General features: G+C 32.8%; 2 protein-coding genes across 3 annotated transcripts; one reads left to right on the forward strand and one right to left on the reverse strand.

Annotated features, from left to right (window-relative positions):
• The first annotated feature begins 1,238 nt into the window (after positions 1 to 1,238).
• Positions 1,239 to 4,052, forward strand: LOC129893111 (gamma-glutamyl peptidase 3-like). The gene is made up of 4 exons (XM_055968606.1): positions 1,239 to 1,599; positions 2,431 to 2,595; positions 3,166 to 3,333; positions 3,759 to 4,052. The coding sequence occupies exons 1-4, from the start codon at positions 1,270 to 1,272 to the stop codon at positions 3,879 to 3,881; spliced, it is 786 nt and encodes a 261-aa protein (XP_055824581.1). The 5' UTR covers positions 1,239 to 1,269; the 3' UTR covers positions 3,882 to 4,052.
• Positions 4,053 to 5,248: 1,196 nt separating this feature from the next.
• Positions 5,249 to 15,736, reverse strand: LOC129891582 (oxysterol-binding protein-related protein 1B-like). 2 transcript variants are annotated; one of them, XM_055966990.1, is made up of 11 exons: positions 14,956 to 15,736; positions 13,523 to 13,876; positions 11,801 to 11,900; positions 9,837 to 10,276; positions 8,870 to 9,025; positions 7,841 to 8,008; positions 7,625 to 7,765; positions 6,972 to 7,202; positions 6,758 to 6,871; positions 5,593 to 5,728; positions 5,249 to 5,477 (listed from the first exon to the last, which is right to left on the reverse strand). In XM_055966990.1, the coding sequence occupies exons 1-11, from the start codon at positions 15,451 to 15,453 to the stop codon at positions 5,464 to 5,466; spliced, it is 2,352 nt and encodes a 783-aa protein (XP_055822965.1). In that variant the 5' UTR covers positions 15,454 to 15,736; the 3' UTR covers positions 5,249 to 5,463. The 2 variants fall into 2 exon arrangements, with proteins under 2 accessions (XP_055822965.1, XP_055822964.1); XM_055966989.1 differs by having other exon boundaries at positions 5,249 to 5,728.
• Between the last annotated feature and the right edge of the window lie 3,838 nt (positions 15,737 to 19,574).

The following is a 19,574-nucleotide window of genomic DNA, read 5'->3' on the forward strand; positions in this document are numbered from 1 at the left end:
AAAATTCATTATATGTATGTATTTTCCTTTAATGAATTATTTGCATGTTTTGACTTGTATAACAAATCAATATGACCAAATCTATCAATATGAGTTGTGATAAAATAGTTGACATCTTTCTAATTTTTACTCAAAGATTTCGAATTCGAGCTTCTGAGAATGGAAAAATTCTTATTGAAGTACGCACCTTGAAATAATTAAATTTCTTTCAGATAAGAGGACCCCTTTTTTGGGCGGATGGACTTCGCCGTTCTTTTCCAACTAAAATCGAAAGGGCTGTATCACAAACGACCCAAGAGCCTGCCACTAGAACTCAACCCTTAAGAGGCTAAGGTCCAAGGGATACAATACACAAATTCAAATTCAATCGGATCTCAATACGAATTTAAAAAAAAATTGACCAAGTCCAAAGAGGGTATTGTGCTTTATCTTTTTTTACGCAAAATTAATCAAATTGATCCAAAAATATAATACCAAGAAACTGCGGAAGAATCTAATGACTTTCTTCATGGTTTATTTATTTAGCTTACAATAATCTTTTAAAACGTAACGTTGCGGATCTGTTTTATGTATGAATAAAAAGTTTTAAAAAATACAATCAGACCTTTCTCATAACAATAATCAATATTTTTTTGGAACTAATTTTTCATGTTATGTTTTATTATATATGTTCTCTATCAGTAGCAGAATCAAAAATTTTACTAAGGGATATTAAAATATAAAGAAGTAAAATTTACGAAGACATTAAGGGGTGTCAGTATATTGTAATATATACATAAAAAGAATATTTTTACCTAGCTAATATTGAAATAGTAATTCAAAGTTGGAGTAGGAAATCAAATTTATTTAGAATTTGATATTTATTTAATTTATATCTATAGAGTATATGAATAAGTTTCCTAATCCTAATTAAATTAGGTTTTGCATTATTATTATAAACAGAGGTGTTGTTATACCTATTTTCTATAGTGCTTTTACATGGTCAACTTTCTTCTTTCAAGAATCTGTACTTCTATTAATGGTAATTATTTAATCCCTCAATTACTTTTATACAATTAACAACACCAAAACGCGTGGATATTATTTCATATAACAAATATAGAATCCTCTTCTTTTTATTTTTTTCGTCTATAAATACAACCATTTATCTACTCAATCTCAAACAGAAACCAACAAATAGAATTTCCATTTTCATTCACACACACATAGTGACAATACATTTTTTTTTTTGATTTTTTTTCTTCTATACTTAAAAACAACAACTAGAGAATGAAGATTGAAGGTGGGAAAATCAGGAAATATGCTTTATTATTAGCTGCAAAAGATTCAGAATATGTTAAGAAAATGTATGGAGGATATTTCAATGTGTTTGTTGAAGCTTTTGGTGATGAAGAATTTGGAGAAAAATGGGATTTGTTTAGAGTTGTTGATGGTGAATTTCCAGAAATGGATGAACTTATTAATTATGAAGGATTTGTAGTAAGTGGAAGTCCTTTTGATGCATATGGGAATGAGCATTGGATTCTCAAACTTTGTCTACTTTTGCAAACTTTGTATTTGATGCAAAAGAAAGTTCTTGGCATTTGCTTTGGACATCAGGTATGTCAAATAGTTTTAATTTTATATACTGACAATGTAAAAACATAATCAGGACATTTAAATAATAATTGCATGTGTCATATGTAACTGGTGGGATTAGTAATCAGAAAAATAAGATAGATCACCTGCTATTTAGTGTCAGCGTAAGAACTTTTTACACTATCAAAGTATTAATTACATCCATGAGAAAAAAAAAGTAGCAAAAGTCTTTTGCCAACACATGCAAAATGAGAATTACTAGAAAATCGCTAATTTCTGATGGAATCCATCCGAATTTAGCTCATTGATGAAGTTTCTAATGAGTCAAATTTAGATGAGACGTCTATCGAAAATGAACGATTTTTTGGTAATGGAATAGGGGTGATATTTTCTAAAAAGGTCAACTTGATGCATTGATTCATCCCGAGTTTATGCAAGGTTGGGAAAAGGATTGCACCACACATGAGTGTGATGTAAACGGTATATTTTGTCACAATGATATGATTTCACGGTTCAAATCTGTAACTTATAAATTATATAAGGAGATAATTTTGTCATTAGTGGAAGTGTTGATAATTTTATCATTACTTGAAGACTTGAAGTGTTGATCCTTCAAAGATATTTTCTATGAATAAAAAGAATCATCCAACAAGTTGGGTAAAGTACAAATACTAAAGTGCAAAAGGATACCATTGCACTTGCTAAGTACATGCATATTCTTATTCTAAAAGGATGACCTTTTTCTTTGATATGTGTTTGTTTCATTTTTCAAATAAAAAGAAAATTTTGGATATAGAGAATGTTATATATATGTCTAACATAATTACTAAATATTTTTATATCCATATATAGGTTTTGTGTAGAGCTTTGGGAGGAAAAGTTGGAAAGGCCAACAATGGTTGGGATATTGGACTAAGGAAATTGAACATTGTGAAGGACTTCTCAACACATAGCTTCCTTAGTGATTTGGATGAAATCCCACCAGCAATTTCAATTATTGAGTGCCACCAAGATGAGGTAATACATCTCTTTTTTTTTTTTCTATTATGAAATCATTACTTTGAAATTCTTGTCAATTTATGTGGAACACAAAATAAGTATAAAGTCAGTCAATCACTAACTATGCTATCACCAACATTTTCCATGCATATTCGACTTTCTAGAATAGTGCAAAATAATTTATATATTATCAGGTCACCTAAAAGATAATTACATGCATGTAATTATTCGTAAAAAATAAGAATAGTAACATGAGAAATAAGGCATGTTATTTGCTAACAATAAATGAACGATGGATGTAGCTTTTAGTTGCCACTTCAATCGAATTCAGTATTTTCGATACGAAACATGAATATATATTTGAAAAAGTACACTAGAACTACTTTAACGTCTGAAATTCATTGTGTTCAAATCCTTGTTCCGACTTTGGTTAAAATATCATGATAGTGCAAAAATCTCAGAACTGAACGTCTATCCCTAGTCCTAGATAAACTACTTATCTATCTCTTTTGTGTCGAGAAAAACTTCTATTTTTTCTTATATACGATATTACTATCAGTATATATAAATTAAATCGGATTTGAACAGGTGTGGGAAGTGCCAAAGGGAGCAGAAATAGTAGCAATTTCAGAAAAGACAAATGTGGAGATGTTCACAATGGGAGATCATATTTTAGGTATACAAGGCCATCCTGAATATACCAAAGATATACTATCTAATCTCATTGATCGTCTACTTTCCAATGGTTCCATTCAGGTACTTATAAATTTTTTAAATTAGCACTTTTAATCCCTTAAATATCGATGGATATATTATGATTTCAATTAAGCACATTTAACCTTCAATAATTTAATATATATGCACATCTGATCCTTCTGACCATAAATCTTCACAAATTCAACGATTTATTAAGTACTAAACTGTGATTTTTAGTCCTTATGTGATATTTGGTTACTAAACATATTTGATCCCTTTGACCGTAAATCTTCACAAATTTATTAGTAATCGAGGGACCAATGTGCAATTAACCTTTATAAATTTATTGACAAGAATATTGATATTTTTAAATTTATCTTCTTTTTTTTTATTTCATGATTTTGTGATTATTTCATGTAATTTTTCCTTTCTAATCAATTTTTTTTTCTCTTTATGCTTATATATATATATATATATATATACAGAGTGGATTTGCAGAAGATGCAAAATCTAAGCTTTATAAAGCTGAGCCAGATAGGAACTGTTTGGAAAGAATTTGCAAGAAATTTCTCAAAAGGGAAATGGCATTTATCAAGGGCAAAATATAATATTTCAAACCTTGTATTTTCTTGGTTATGTGTCTTTGTATTTTATTTTTTTAACGTTATGATCAAAATAATCAAGTGTAATGTTGAATTGTTGATCACATAGAAAAATTATGTGAACCTAACACAAGGTAATTAATACTTTTGTATACCCCCTTTTGATCCTAATATATACATGTTGAAATTCAATCTACAATACATGATCTTATAAAAAATTTATTGATATGAAATTTATAAGTTCCTTTCCATTTAATTTGCGAGTTTAAATATAATTATTGATCGCTCTTATGAAAATATATAAAGTAATATAACTCACTCCAGCAAGGAACATTACATTCTTCATGTCAAAACTAATTTAAAAGTTCTAGCTAGGGATGGAGCTAGAGGGCTGAAGGGGTTCAACTTATGATTAAGGAAGGATCACATTCTTTAATGTGGTAGGAGACTAAATTTAAGTATATCTTTTTTATATAGTGGAGTTCGAGTCAACTTTCGCGTATCTAGACTAATTCCGCAAGATACCTGTCACCTCCACTAGCAACAGATACCAGGTAACTCTGTCCACCAAAGCTAGAACAGATGAAAAGAATCGCCTAATGTTTATTTTTGTCTTAGTTTTGATACTTAAGTATTTACTATCAATGTTTCGAAAATTTAAGACTAAGTTTTATATTACATGAAGTGAAGTGGTCAAAATATACAACTCAAATTTTCTCTATAATATTCCATTAATTTGTTTTTAACATATTGACAATCGACGAACATTCCTATGAAGACTTGAGACGATTAATTTGACTGTAGTAAAATTCCTTGGCTGCCTCTTTCTTACTATATCACTAAATATTTGACTTTCTTTTTCCATTGATTTTCTTTTAATTTCTATAGTTTTTTTTTTACTGTAGTGTCCGGAACAGCTTTCGCACACTCGACTAATTTCATAGAATACCTGTCACCTCCCACCAGCATCATGTACCATCAGATAACTCTGTCCACCAAGATTAGGACAGATGAGAAGAATCACCTAGTGTTTTTTTGTCTCCACTGAGTTTTGAATATGAGACCTCAGAATTCTCAACCACTTCATTGATCGCTAGGCCACACCTTTGGGTGCTAATTTCTATAGTTCTAATCTGTGTCCGAGCTAGGATTTTTTTTACTTACAGGGTTAAACATACTAGAAAAATAAACACGCGAAAAAATCAAAGAGATTCATCAAGGGATTTTTTATAGGCACCAAGAGACACTTCTAGACTCACACTATCTAAATATTTTCTCACATACATAATGAACTTGGTTAAAACATAACAATATACATAGATAATACAAAATTTATACACCTGATCTTTAAGTTAAACTATTAACAAAAGGTCTAACAAATTTATATACACTGTTGTATTTCCATAAAAATTACAAAAATAATCAGTTACAAAATCAAAAATTCAACAGCCATGAAGGCATTGTATATTTTATTCTGCTTAAATACAATATTTCAATGGATGTAGGACTCAAGGGAAGTGAAAATAAGTTGTTGTTTTTCTTCTTCCTCTTTCAGCACCAATCTTTTAATCTCTCTAATTTTGTGGTTTTAGTTTACATCTTCTACCAGTATCAGTTCCATATTTTTTGTTTGTATAAAACAATGAGAATGACTTAAGAGCAATGAAAGTAATAGTAATGAATTGGGGGTTAAATTAAGTGTGTTGAGATATCTTACCAAAAATATGTGGACATGAATTCCATTTACCAGTTTGTCTTTCTTCCCAATATCCTCCTTTATATTTATATGTATCACTACCTTTTTGTTTAGCAAACCACCTTGGTTGCCACCCTCTTTCCTGCATCTTTGATGCCTGCATATACAAAATCTTGTCTCAATATAACAACAATTAACAATTATGCCTTATAACTCCGCATGTGTGAGCTCGTTCACGTTGTCAGTCCCGAGCCCTGACAAAGGAGGAGGAGGATTATCGAGGGTCAATCAAAAACAACTTTTCTACTCCATAAAGACAGAAGTAAGACTGCACACATTTTACCCTTCCCAGACACCACTTGTGAGATTACACCAAGTTTTTGTTGTTCTTGTAACATTTATGCCAGATTCTCAAGCAAGTTAGTGTCGGTAATATGAATTATTGTGGTTCATGTCACTCCATTTAAGCACATTTAGTTCAATATTTAGTAAAATAAAATATATTTTTTTTAAAAAAAATCTAATGGAAACAGAAATGTTTCTCTTAACACTTGCTACATGCATATAAATCCCTGACATGGATATCCCATGAGATTAGCTATCTCACCTTCTATTTGGGATAGCTTATCCCAACATTTTAGTACAAATGATTCCTGGAACTAATTAAGACTGTTACGCCAATCTTTTATCCCACCAAACAAACAACCCCTAAAAGACTCTTGGATTTAAGGTAAATGTATTACCATGACTAAAAGTCTAAAACTTAGTTCCAACTAATAGGTATCACCTAAATAGATCTTTTTCTTCTGCTATACGCTATTTCTCGCTGGTTCCAAATGTCAATGTTCCAACAAAAAAAGAAAAAACAATTGCCTAAAGATTTGGAGACACAAACATGGATTCAAGAGTTAATAAAATTTATACAAGTTTTCATGTTCTAACACTGATGTTGTACATGAATATTAAGTTAGGAACTTCAAATTTCATTTGGATGCCTCATATATAAAATCAGGTTTAACCGTTTAAGCATGTTAATTACCACGTTACCACATTATAAATCAAGCTAATACATATATTAAACACTAATCTGGTAAATTACAATGAGAAAATCCCAAAACCTAAGAAGTTATAGATGACACCATGCTAATTACAATGTTGATAATGAAGAAAAAACTATTTCCATTACCTCACGTTGCCTCTGTTCTAACCGCAACTTTTCTGAATCAGCCATTTCATATTCTCCATTTTCAAGAAATCTTTGATCGGGTCTAAGCCTTGAATCTGTTGGCGGCAACTTTTTCTGTTTGCGTTGACAATGGTAGCATTTGATATGAGAATACATTTGAAAGATACGGATGAACAGGATACAACGACGACTATCAATTATAATATCCCCTTACCTTAAGCTCAGGAGAGAGTTCATTCAGGGTGATTGCAAAACGCGTTAGGTTGTACTTCGTTTGGAAATTTGATGGGTTAGTTCGCTTCCAAATCAAATGTGACTTCGAACCAGAATCTTGTCCGACATCATCTGACGGACTATCACCCATAGAGTAATACAAACTCTCATCCCATTTTCCACTAATTGCTGCCACTCTTTTTCCACTCTTATCATGTATGACCCCGTGTACCTGCAAAGACAATTTGATAGACGATTCATGGGGCCTTACCCATCCTTTTGGAATAACGTAATGCATTTGAGGGAAACCAATGAGCTCAATTTCCATATGTCCTGACTGTCGACACATTACATTTTAAAGCATGGGATATACAGAAAAGATACATATAATACTAAGGCCACATATGAAGACAGAGTACTATAAAAACAGGGGCTGTTCGAGTACTTTTAACACTAATCTGACGGAGTCCTGGTGAATGCTAAAGTGAGTTAGCATTGAGTATGAAAGTAATGCAACATTCTTTAACCAAAATCCCGCCAAAAAAATTATAAGCTTCAGATATTACCATCCGGCAGAAGATCACTAGGACAGTTATTGAATAGAAAGTGCTAGAGCGGGAAGAACACAAGCACTGTAAGGTGGAGATGCTTTACCTGGTGAGGATTTCTTTCCACAATAGACTGCTCCTTAAATTTTAGCTTGCAGGAGTAATCTCGATTCCCTCGGATATACATCATACCATAGTGGTCACAGTAGAGTTTTCCTATAATGATGTTGTAGATGGAAGTTGTAACCTGATATAAGTCAGTTTAACAGTTCAGCAAACTTCCCCAAAAGGAGTTGCGGTATTTTCAATTTAATATACATACCTTGCCCCACTGAAAAACTTCTCCGTCATCGAACTCCAATGTAAGGGCACCAACAGGGTCAAGTTGAATTGATCGGCCCCAGAATTTACTTTTTAAATTTGTATCTCCCCAAAATTTCCAACCTCGACCCTCACAGTGGCATGCAAGAATCATGGGGTGATGACTAACCTATGTCACCAAGAAATACGTTATTAAACAAGCAGGAACAAGAAGATTATAGAAGTCAAGTTACAAAGACCTCTGGAATATTAAATAGCCTAGCCGTAGAAGCTCTTTTCTTTACCAAATTTTCTTATGAGGGGTAATTTGTTTCTTGACTGTCAAAACTTATACATACGTGACTACAAACGTGAAACATACATGCAAATAGGTCAAGGATCGTGTCTCAATCTTATGACATCTGAAGTATTTCGCTTATAAGTGTTTAATGCTGGTAGTAAATGGTGCCTGTTTGTGTTTCAAATAATAAGTGTATTGTCATTCATCATTTTTTAAGTAGGTTTGAAAGATAAAACTTCAGAGCGAACCGGTAAAAGTTGCAGAATAGTTTCTCACTATGTTATTTCAATTGTAGGTTTCAGTCCTTTAGCTCACTGGACGTGAGACTGCTTGCTGAAAATAAGGGATGTTAATCATTTATTGCTAGAGTTAAGAGTTTCTGGCTTTTCCTCCATTGAAATTGCAGATAATCCTTTGTGTATAGGCTACAACTAATATATCATCTGATGTTAACAAGATTACTTTTGGATCTGCTTCTGCCATGGACATTATATGTAAGAAGAGAGAAAGAGAAAGCAAAGTGACACTTCAGCTAAGAAAAATACAGTGGATCTTCTAACAGCAGCTCATTAAAATTTTGATGAAATAAAACAATTCAGAAGACGATGTTTGCCTCAGGAAAACACATCCTTTTTTGACCTTTGCATGTTTCTGTGCATAGTAAGTCTAAACTTGAAGAACATAAGCAATAGACAATGATCTAGAATAAGTTAAAAGGGACAATTTGAAATCAGCTGCTTTTAAAAGTACCTTCTCTGAGATGAAATGCAACCCCTTGTCTGGGTAATCAGCTTCATATGTCTCACCTAATAATGGATTAAATGGCTTGTACATCCTTCCATCAGTTGAAGCATATCCGGATACAGCAAATGCTGCAACGCTAAGAATCCTCATAATGCTATTTCCCTAAGTTTTGCGAACAAAGTTGGTACATTTTCATAGGGCAGAGAAGGCAAAGAATGACATGCATCACAGATGACAGAAATCTAAAAAGAGAAGGCATTTACATAGTATTGCTTACTAAACTACCTTCTGAATACGAGTTGATAAATCCTGGTTTGTCAATCTTATGATAATAATTACAAAAACAGTTAAGGAAAGGGTATCAAATACTACAAAGATATGGCACCTGGGCCTAACTCAACCCCAAAAGCTAGCTCGTGAGGGGAGGATTGCCCAAGTCCATATAAGCAGACCACCCATCCATTCTCCAAACAATGTAAGACTCTAAGTCACTCTAACACCCCCTTCACACCCAAGCCCAAACAGGGATGGACCTGGTCATGTAAGATATGGCACCTGAGCCTAATCTTTATCTATCTACAAATTGCAGGCAGCAAAGAGCACGCCTTTTCACATGTTGAAAATTTAAATTTAGCATAAGATGAACATTGTTGTTAATTTTTCGTCTATCATTACATTTTATCAAAGCATTCCGATTCTTCCTAAATAAATATGCAGGAAAAAAGGCAAGAACAGAAAGATAAAAACGACTATCACGGGTATACTGAAGAAAATATGGGGGATCCTCAAACAAAAGGGAAAAGAGAAAAACTCAAAACATTCATATATTACAAATTTCTCAAAAAATTTATTAGCCTTGGAGCTGCATGGCATGGCTGGAAACTTTCTGAATAGTCAAATATATGATGCCTAATCAATGCTTGGAAGCAACAGATGAAGATGAAACATAGAGATGAAGCCAGAAAATTATTACCGTTTTTCCCCATTCATATGCTTGGTCAAGAAGGTAAGAGTATTCAAATTCTTCAAAGCATCTCTGCAAAGAAGAGAGTGGCTCATTGAAGAACACTGGTAAACAAACTTTAGTTAGATCCTTGCCGATGTTATCTTTGATCATTGACCAAAGGCCTACTCCCTTTTCCTTCTCAAGTGGGTCTGGCAATTTCTTCCTTCGCTTTACATAAGGATAGTCAGATGTAGCAAATCTTGTACCGGAACTAAGACAATCTTCAGCAGGATGAAACTCTAAAGTCGCAGAATCAAATGATGATCTTTCATCATCAGAATCATTGCTTCTTGTGGAACTTGAAGAAAGAATATCTTTAGCATCAAAAAACAAGCTACCAGCATCTACTCCATCATCACTTTCCTCCTCTTCGTTGTCGGATCCACTTGCACTTCCTCCTAGAAATACTACAAGAAGAAAGAAATTTAGTTAGAAAACTTCCTCCAAATGATACATTTAATAATTTATTCAAGAGTAGTTCCATCAGCAAAAATGGTAAATGTAAGAATGAAACAATGATCAAACCATTTACGAAAGAAATCTGGGGAACTTTATGCCAGAGAAACTTGCAACACAGGAAGGAATAAACCAATCTAGAGCTTACCATTTCTAAATTTCTAAACCAGTTCCAATCCTAATTTACATCTTCAGCCTTTCAACTGTGCTTTCAAATATGAGGTAACCAACTTTAACTAAGATTTTCAAATGTATAAATTGTCATCTTGAATTTTTTTATTTTTTTTAAAGTCCATCTTACAAGACTTCTTTTCTAGCTTTTAAGAATTTAAACTTCTACGCATATTAGCTTATGGTTACTGGTTGAGCCACCAGAATGCAATGAGATAAGAATCTTTGGGGATTTTTCCTCTCCACTTATCGTTTCAAGTTTTTCTTCTATAGAAGACTTCTTCCGAATGGCATAAAGAGGATCAAAATGTCCCATCAATAAAATTCGGGCTTCCTTCTCCCCCCCCCCCCCCCCCTTTCTCAGGCCTCACTCCCCCTTTTTCAATAAAAAGCCCCGCGGGCCCCTCTCTGATAAGAAAGGAAACGAAATAATCAATTTGACGATGCTTTTCTGGGAGCAAAGCATAGCAATTCTTTTATGTCATTTTCAGTATTAATTACCAAAATCCGTTCTGGTTACATTAGTATTGAAAATTAGTAATTGTTCTCTCATGAGTATTTTAGACATAATCCCCATTGTATAAGAGGTTCCTTTTAATTGCTGATAGGATCTAAACGAAGCATGTGCTACCAAAATTCATTTTGGTAACGTAGTTAAGCATTTTCTACAAAGCAAGGTGGAGCCATGCCCCAATGAGATGGTCAAGAGACCAAAAAGCTTGAGAAACTATCCTGGTAACCAAGGTTTAAATCCCAGAATAGGTGACACTAACTGAAATTTTTCCATCTGCCTAAACCTTAATAAGCCGAGTAACCCAAGAGTTATGCAGGTCGAAAGTAGCGGGTACTTGATTGATATCGAAGTGTATGCAAGGTGAGCTTTTTTGTTTTGTGCAAAACATTTCAGTTGCTACAAAGATGTGGCAAATATATCATATCTTGACTAATTCTTTAGATCTAGATAACGCAAAGTGGTGGGTTGGTTATTAGATGCCTAGAACGAAACTGTTAGACCTTTGTTGATGCACATGAATTATCTTTCCGCTAGTGATGTTAAAGAATAGGCCCTTAGAAAGCAGGTGGAGCCACCTTTTAACTTTGGATCCCTTAGATTCTGGGATGTATGAAAGTGGATCTAATTTGAATTTTGAGATATAAAATGATGAGAAAAAAATAAGAAATGGTGAAGCTTTGTACTACAAATGTTAGCATTATTATTTTAGGAGATATAAATTAAAAATACCATAAGTGGAGTTGAAACAGTTACACTGGATCAATGAGAAACAACTTCTAAATATGCATACCTCTGAATTTATCCAGGGATGCTTCTGAATAAGTTTGACGATCTCTTGCCTGTCTGTGACCCTCATCAATGAGGGTGTTCTCGAGGTCGACTTTTTCTGTCTGAGGGTGAGCAGATTAAGAGCAGTTTTAGTATCATAAAGCACATGAGTCTCATATGTGACTCTGAGGCTCAACTAAGTAGAATTCAGCAAAGAAATTGTAGGTGTCTCTACTACAACCTAAATTCAATATCATTAAAAGTCAAAATGACTTTCAGATTGACAATTAAATCGGTATCCAGCAATGAAATCAAATGGAAACAAGCTCAACTGGCATTACTATATATATCAAAGAAGAAACATTTTTTGGCATAAGGAAATAAAATATATGCTCGTATTGCTTATCTGGGATCTGTTGTTTAGTAATGCTAGTTGAACGTGAAATGTATTTCACATATAGAAGTTTTTGTTACTTAGTAGTACACAACAAAAGAAGACATTATTCAGACAAAAATCTAGTGAGTCGTGAAAAAGATAGTATGTTCCAAATAACTTCTTAATCGTGCTTTTTTCATTTTATTAGATGGAGAAAAGCATTTCCATTTTTCTGAAGAGATATAAGCAAATCTGGCATCTACTGATTTCTCATGCAATACAATTCAAATTTTAGTAACTTTTAGTCCATTATAGAAGGTTGTTACGTGATTTAGTAATTCAAGATTAATGATTGATTCGGAATAAGTATCAACATCTTTCTTCCATTCAATGGTTCATTATTACTCCTGCATTTGCAAATAGTAAGTCATACACTTTTCACTTCCTTTCCTTTCCTTCAGCTGATCTTTCAACGTCTTTTTCTAATTCTCTCTCTCCTACCTGTTCCGGTCACTGCAATCTCTTCCACTTTCATGCCAAGACTATTCTCACACTTCACCCTAATTATGACAAATAATTATTATAACTGTGCAGTTTTCTTCTCTCTATTCCATTCTATAACTATTACCTAAACTAACAGTGTAAGTTCTCCAATAATGGTAACTTTGAAGTGATCTACCTAATATTACTCCAGAACAACTCTCATGAGGAATCCATACTAAATAGGGCATGCCATACAATCCATCCTGTTGCTCTGTAAGCTCGTCAATGGCTACAGAACTGTTTACTTAATTCTTCCCATCTAGCATATAAAACAAATCCACGCGCTGATGGCAATTCAGAGAAAGCCCAGTAATTGATGATCGCCAGCTTAATTATTAAGCATGAACCACATTCATCAGTTAAGAGGCTAAGTCGGCTAGAATGGAGATTCAACATGAGTAGTGACGCAGATGAATTCTTACAAAATGCTGCAGACTCAAGAAAGAACTCCTAAGACTAGTTCAACTCAATTGAGTGTAAATGTAGGGTTATCTCTCATCGACTTGACTCTCCGTATGAAATTGAAGTTTATTTTTTTGGTTTCAGACAAAAAAAAATGGAATTCAAGGATGTTTAAAGTTTTTTTTCTCATTGATGAGACTCTTCAAGTGAATCATTTATGCTCTTCAAGTCAAATTGTAGTCTTCCATTTCGGTGTAGACTAAAATGAATGATTTTCTAAGCCTTTTGATAATTGCAAAACTTCATTCAATAACCATTTGAGTCCCGAAGTGTAATTTTCTGAAAGAAGAACTTATGAAATGGTCAGCAAGTAGAAGCTGCAAAGGGAATAGCAAAAATGTGTCATTTTGTGGCAGGTCATACCTCCAACTGTCCCAATTTATCAAGCAGTAGCATCTGCTTCCGCTTCACCTGCTGGAGATGACAATGCAATGCTAAAAATTCATTTCTCATAATCTGCTCACTGTCCCGAATCACGACCTCACTTACACCATCCTCCAAGAGTCGTTGCCTCAACTTTTCAGTTGACACAGACACATTCTCATTCATTTGAACCTCAAGAACAGGATCACATGCTGGAAACAACTTCTTTGCCGCAGTCAATGCCTCCAACCAAATACGTCGGTCCTCCTTTGTTTCTGCCCTCAAATGCAGCCTCTTTGTCCCAGTATTTATAGAAAACCTCCGGTCATCTGATCGACTTGCTACTGACGAGACCTATATGAACACTAATTGATTAGAAGAATATCCAACCCCGAAATCAAAACAATCAGACAAATAATACAAACATCTGTGTTACAAATTGATATTTCATATGGCACACTAACATCAAGAAATAAAGAGCCTCAAGAACAGTTCATTGTTCTACAAATAGGCATTCCGCTACTAACCGCTAGGGCACAGCTGCTACTTGCGAGCATAATGTACACCCGTTATATCAGTTTATACGGCACATCTTATTTTCAACGTCCCCAAAAGAGAATATGACATACACGTATTTCTTACAAAATTTCAAATCCATTTCAACTATTTAACTTCAAACAGTAATTGTGAAGTTTCTATCAACACACTACTTAATCAATCACTCCCTTCCTTCCGTTCCATTTAGCCGTCCCATTTGATTTGGACATAAGTACTAAGGTAACAATTGAAAATTTACTAATTTCGAATAAAATTTACTTTAAAAGGTAACTACAATTAATAACAACAACAACAACAAACCCAGTGTCATCCCACAAGTGGGGTTTGGAAAGGATAGAGTGTGCACAGACCTTACTCCTAACTCATAGAAATAGAAAGGTTATTTTCGACAGACCCCGGCTTACCTAAAGCATGCCAAACAATTTGAAAAGGGGATACAGATATGAGAGCAATAACAACAACGAAATAATGCAAAATGGAGAGCATTACACAACGACATACAAGTACACTTTTAAAAGGTAACTATGTTTGAAACTTTTAAACATTTGTTTGGAAGAAAGTTAAATTATTTTTTTTAAAGAATATGGATAAATGCAGAGAAAAAGTTTTCTTCATAGAAAATTTCACAATTCTCAAAAAACCTAAAACATATAATTTCTTAACTATTTTTTCCCAACATAAATTTTAACTCAAAATTTTCGAAAAAGGTATCCAATGACTGATTTTTGCAATCTTTTCGACCTTCATTTCGTATGAGCAAGTCAAAAAGATTGAGAAATTAATTCATCTTATTTAATTCGTTCTCAATAGCCACGAGATGATCATCTTAGAGTAACTATTCAATAAAAGCTTCTAAATGAAGAAATATAAGATACCTTAAGGTGAATTTCTCCGCAAGGCTTTCGCCGATGAGATTTCGAAGAAGTGCTCGACGAAGTATTAATCCAGCGAAACGACTTTTCTCCGACGATCATTGATCCTTTCTCCGTCTCCAAATTCGTCACAATCTTATGCCGTCCGTTGATTTTGTAATACGAAAGAGCACCATCATGTAAAACAAACCATCTAGGTCTCCATCCTTTACCGTAATTCACCCATTTGTATAAAATTCCAGAAATGCCATTCCCTGCAATATCATTCATCCTCGCTGAATGAAATTCATCGCCGGAAAATTCAGCTTCCGTGATGTTATTAGCGGTGGCGCGTGATTTGGAATGTGGAGGAGATCGCGGTGGATGCATATCGAGAAACTTAGATAACGGTATGTTGTTAGAAGATGTTGTAATCGCCGGCATTGATGCCGCCATATTCCGATCAGCCACTTCGGTATCACAACAAATAGAATGCATTTTTTTTTTGAATTTTTTCACCATAATGCTTGATTTTATCTGAATTTCTTCATCGTGGCGATTCTACCGCGATAATAGGAGCTTTCGAAAATCATTTTTTTTAAATTTAATTTAATTTTTTTCTTCAATTTTTTTTTATGCGATAACAGAAAAAGGAGAAGAAGAATACGTGTACGGACGGCGACGGTGGGAAGAAAGCGGCGGCGATGGCGGATGATTACCGGAGATACGGCGGCGGAAATTTTGGGAATTTCTAAAGGCGGTTTAAATAGTTGATGTCTACGGAGGGAAAATCTATGTGGGCCAAATGGATTACGTGCCGTCATCTAACTTTTCCTATAAATAAAAAATTATTGTTACTCAATAAATATCATCGAAAATCGAATTAGATAAGGAAATCGGAATTTGTTATATCGAAGTTTTATTATCAAAAATCGAATTAGATAAGGAAATCGGAATTTGTTATATCGAAGTTTTATTATCGTATCGAATCAAATTTTGAAAGATTTATTTCATATCTACTCTTAATTAGCCATTATTGAAAACGGACTTTGTAAATATCGATTGAATACTAAATATCCATCTCTAATGAATTGTTATGTAGAAATAACATTAATGGGTGATTTGAATGTCTTGATTGAGTTTTGTCGATGAATTGTTAATACTAGAGATTGGAGATCTAATATTTATAAGTGATTTTTTCAAAAACTAACATGTGAAAAATTGAATAAATTATAAATATATCATATCAAAATATTTTTACCTTCAATACATGATAATCAGATTGTAATATTAAAATTTAATTTATCAGACAATTGGATAATCACCAATGTGAGTTATAGTTAAATGATTGAAATTGTTCCATTCGAATTTCTAACAATAAAAAAAATTATTGTAAACGCTTTGTCATAAATAAATTCTATAAAAGCGTCACCTCAAATATAATCTTATTATATGATGGAAAAAGATATTTGGATAATCACTTTATAGCAACTAGTGCACAGATAATTTGTCTTATTTAACATTTTGGCTTTTAGTGTTTTGGCTTTTATTTACTAAAATGAGTAGATAGAAAAGAAAAGAAAAAAAGTTCTAAGTTAATTATTAGTGATTTTTAGTTTGTCCACATCAATCAGTATCAGATACACAACAATAGTTCAAATCTCACTTCAATAATGTTCCCATTTTATTTGGAGAGGTCCCTCCTTGGACCACCAATGTCTAATATATATATATATATTTGATTTTGACTAATTTAAATTCACGTGATAAAAATTCATTAAAAAAATATATTATATTAGTTTTGTTAGAAAAAAAATTAGAGCATGAATTTAAAATTTAATTAAGCATGAAGGTATCTTACATGTAGAACCAAAATATTGCACTTTCAAGCATTAGAGATTATCGTTTTCAATTGGGAGAGAGTATATCTTGCAAAAAGATGGGATTGAATTTGACTATTTGAGGGAGTACACATTCTGGGACTCCAATTAATTCAAGTTTACAATGTGTAAAATTAACTAAAAGTGGAAGCACTTTCTATTAAGATTTTTTTCATTTTCAAAATCTGAATTCGAGACTTCAATTTAATGATTGGGTAATCTTATTCATTACAATACTACACTTACCGATATTGCATATCTTTTTTTTTCAATTGGAGGGTATTGTTACGACTTCAATTGGAGGGTAGATTGTGTTTGGCATTTGATATTTATTTTGGTGTTCAAGCAGTTCAAAGTCGCGTTGTATAAGATTCAATTAAGATGAGATCGCTTCTTATGAAGATATTTCGCCTCATTTTCAAAATTTAAACTCGAAACTCTTGCTTAAAAATAAAGTAATCTTATTCATCCTTCTGTAAGATTGCACTTTCCAGCACTATAATATTTTTTTGAAGTTTTAGCATGGATATTTATGTTCAAATATTATTTTTGCCTTAAATTGATTATTTCTCAATTATATTTTACGGAGACTAGTACATAGTCTCGTCATTCTTCCGTATTAGTAGGCGCATTAGCGCACTATAATTTCTTGTGCTCTGACTTCTGTTATTATCTTTCTATTACTTTTTGTACTTTAATTACTCTATTTTATCTATGTCGCTTTCGCTTTCGTTATTTGCGTTATTCGTTATTTTTTTTTTCATAATGCTTTGAATTTCTTAGCCTTATTTGACCTTTTTTTATGCTTCTTTTGAGCCGAGGGTCTCTCAGAAACAGCCGTCCTACCTTAGTAGGAGTAAGGTCTGCGTACACTTTACCATCCTCAGACCCCACATTGTGTAATTTCACTGGATTGTTATTGTTGTAGTATATTTTACGGAGACTAAATATCAATAATAAATAGTCAAAATAGTTGAAGCAAAAATGTTTGAACTTCAATTATAGGCCGGAATCTATTCTTTGAGTGGGTTAAGGCCCAATAAAGTTCCCGGGCCATTTCTACAGAGCTCAGGCCCAAAAACAACTGTTTAGCTTCATGGGCTTGGGGAGTTCAATCTCAATCTTAAATGGACTGGACAAGGTGGAGCCCATGAGCTCTTACCTAGAAAGGCACTATTGACCCATGACAATATTCAATTTTTTATAACCACACAAATATTTTATCGTACGAAAAGACTTAAAAGAAATACATAATTTACTAATAGGGACATAATGATAATTGTTTGAGTGAGATTTTGAGTAGTATTTCTCTTTGGAGAGCACCATACAATAACAATTGTGTGTGTGAATTGTGGGTGGTGTGGTTTTGGCGTGGAGTGGGGGCAAAGTTATTGTCACAACGAATTTCTTTATCTATTTTGATTAAAATAAAAAAACTACGTTTAAAGTTAATCTTAATTTACGTTGTCAAATAAGTGATGATGGAACGAAACATTAGTATGAATAGGCATATGGAGATTTCATTATGGAAGTGTAATACACGCAATATTAACGTAATCTAGTACATACTAATTGGATTTTTCCTTTTGTAATGCTTTTTAACATATGAAAGGATATGAAATCATACAAATGATTAACTCATAAGTCATAACTAAGTATACCACCTATAATCCAACTTAAATAAATAAATCGTTGTTGATGTTATAGTGAAAATCTTGATTCTCTTTCCATCTCGTTACATCTTAATAAAAGGTGACGGAGTTTGAACTCGTATTTAAATGATGTCGCTAAAATCTCACAATTTATACTAGAACACCTTCAATCGAGTTGTGTCATTTGACACATCTTTTCAAAAAAAATTATAGATATCAATAATGTTTGAAAAATAATATAACGTAAATATTTTTTTTTAATGAAAGTAAAGCTTTAGAATTGAACTCTATCACCCGACTCAAACTTGTGGCCAAATCAAAATAAGTCAACAAGTCAACATTGCTTGCACAAAATTCGACATAAACCACTAATCATTGGTAAGTGAAAACCCTAACTCTTTCGTTTGATACTTAATGATCTAATCCTCATAAAACACATTATTATATAAAATTAAATAAAAAAACTAGATTTTTCTTAATATTGTACTTTGGAAAATTTTCCTACCCCCACCCCCACACCTTCTTTTTTTTTTTGAGTGGGGAGTGGCATTTCCTCTTTTTACCAAAGGTAAGAGAAAAAACAAGGCAATTTGCATAGTATCTTTTATATATATTCTTATCCAAAAACTAGGAAAAAGTGAAAAATTTGAAAAAGGCAAACACTTTGGTAAAAAAATAATAATATAATATTTATGAAAAGTAAATTAAGCTACTAAAAAGCAATTGATATAAAAAAGTGGGGGCAAACTGCAAAAGGACTGAAAATGTGAAGGCACGGGTGAATACCTTTTTCTTTTTCAAACACCATTCCCAATTAACTTTATGGGCTTTATACTTTGGCCCCTCTAATTTTTTAAAATTTACTCTTGCCGTCTCAAATTATTTATCGTGCTTTTAAAAATTAATTATTATCAAACACTTTAATTATGAGATAATAATATATAAGTAGATTAAATATTCAATAAAAAGAAATTATATTTAGTCAAATTCCTCCAAATTATAATATTATTTTAAAAATAATGTGTAAGAAAAATATGATAAATAATATGAGACCAACGGAGTAAATTATTTTCTCACATTTTGGACTTTAGATAAAGCAAAACATCCAACG

The sequence above is a fragment of the Solanum dulcamara genome, chromosome 6, assembly GCF_947179165.1.
Source record: "Solanum dulcamara chromosome 6, daSolDulc1.2, whole genome shotgun sequence".
NCBI lineage: Eukaryota > Viridiplantae > Streptophyta > Magnoliopsida > Solanales > Solanaceae > Solanum > Solanum dulcamara.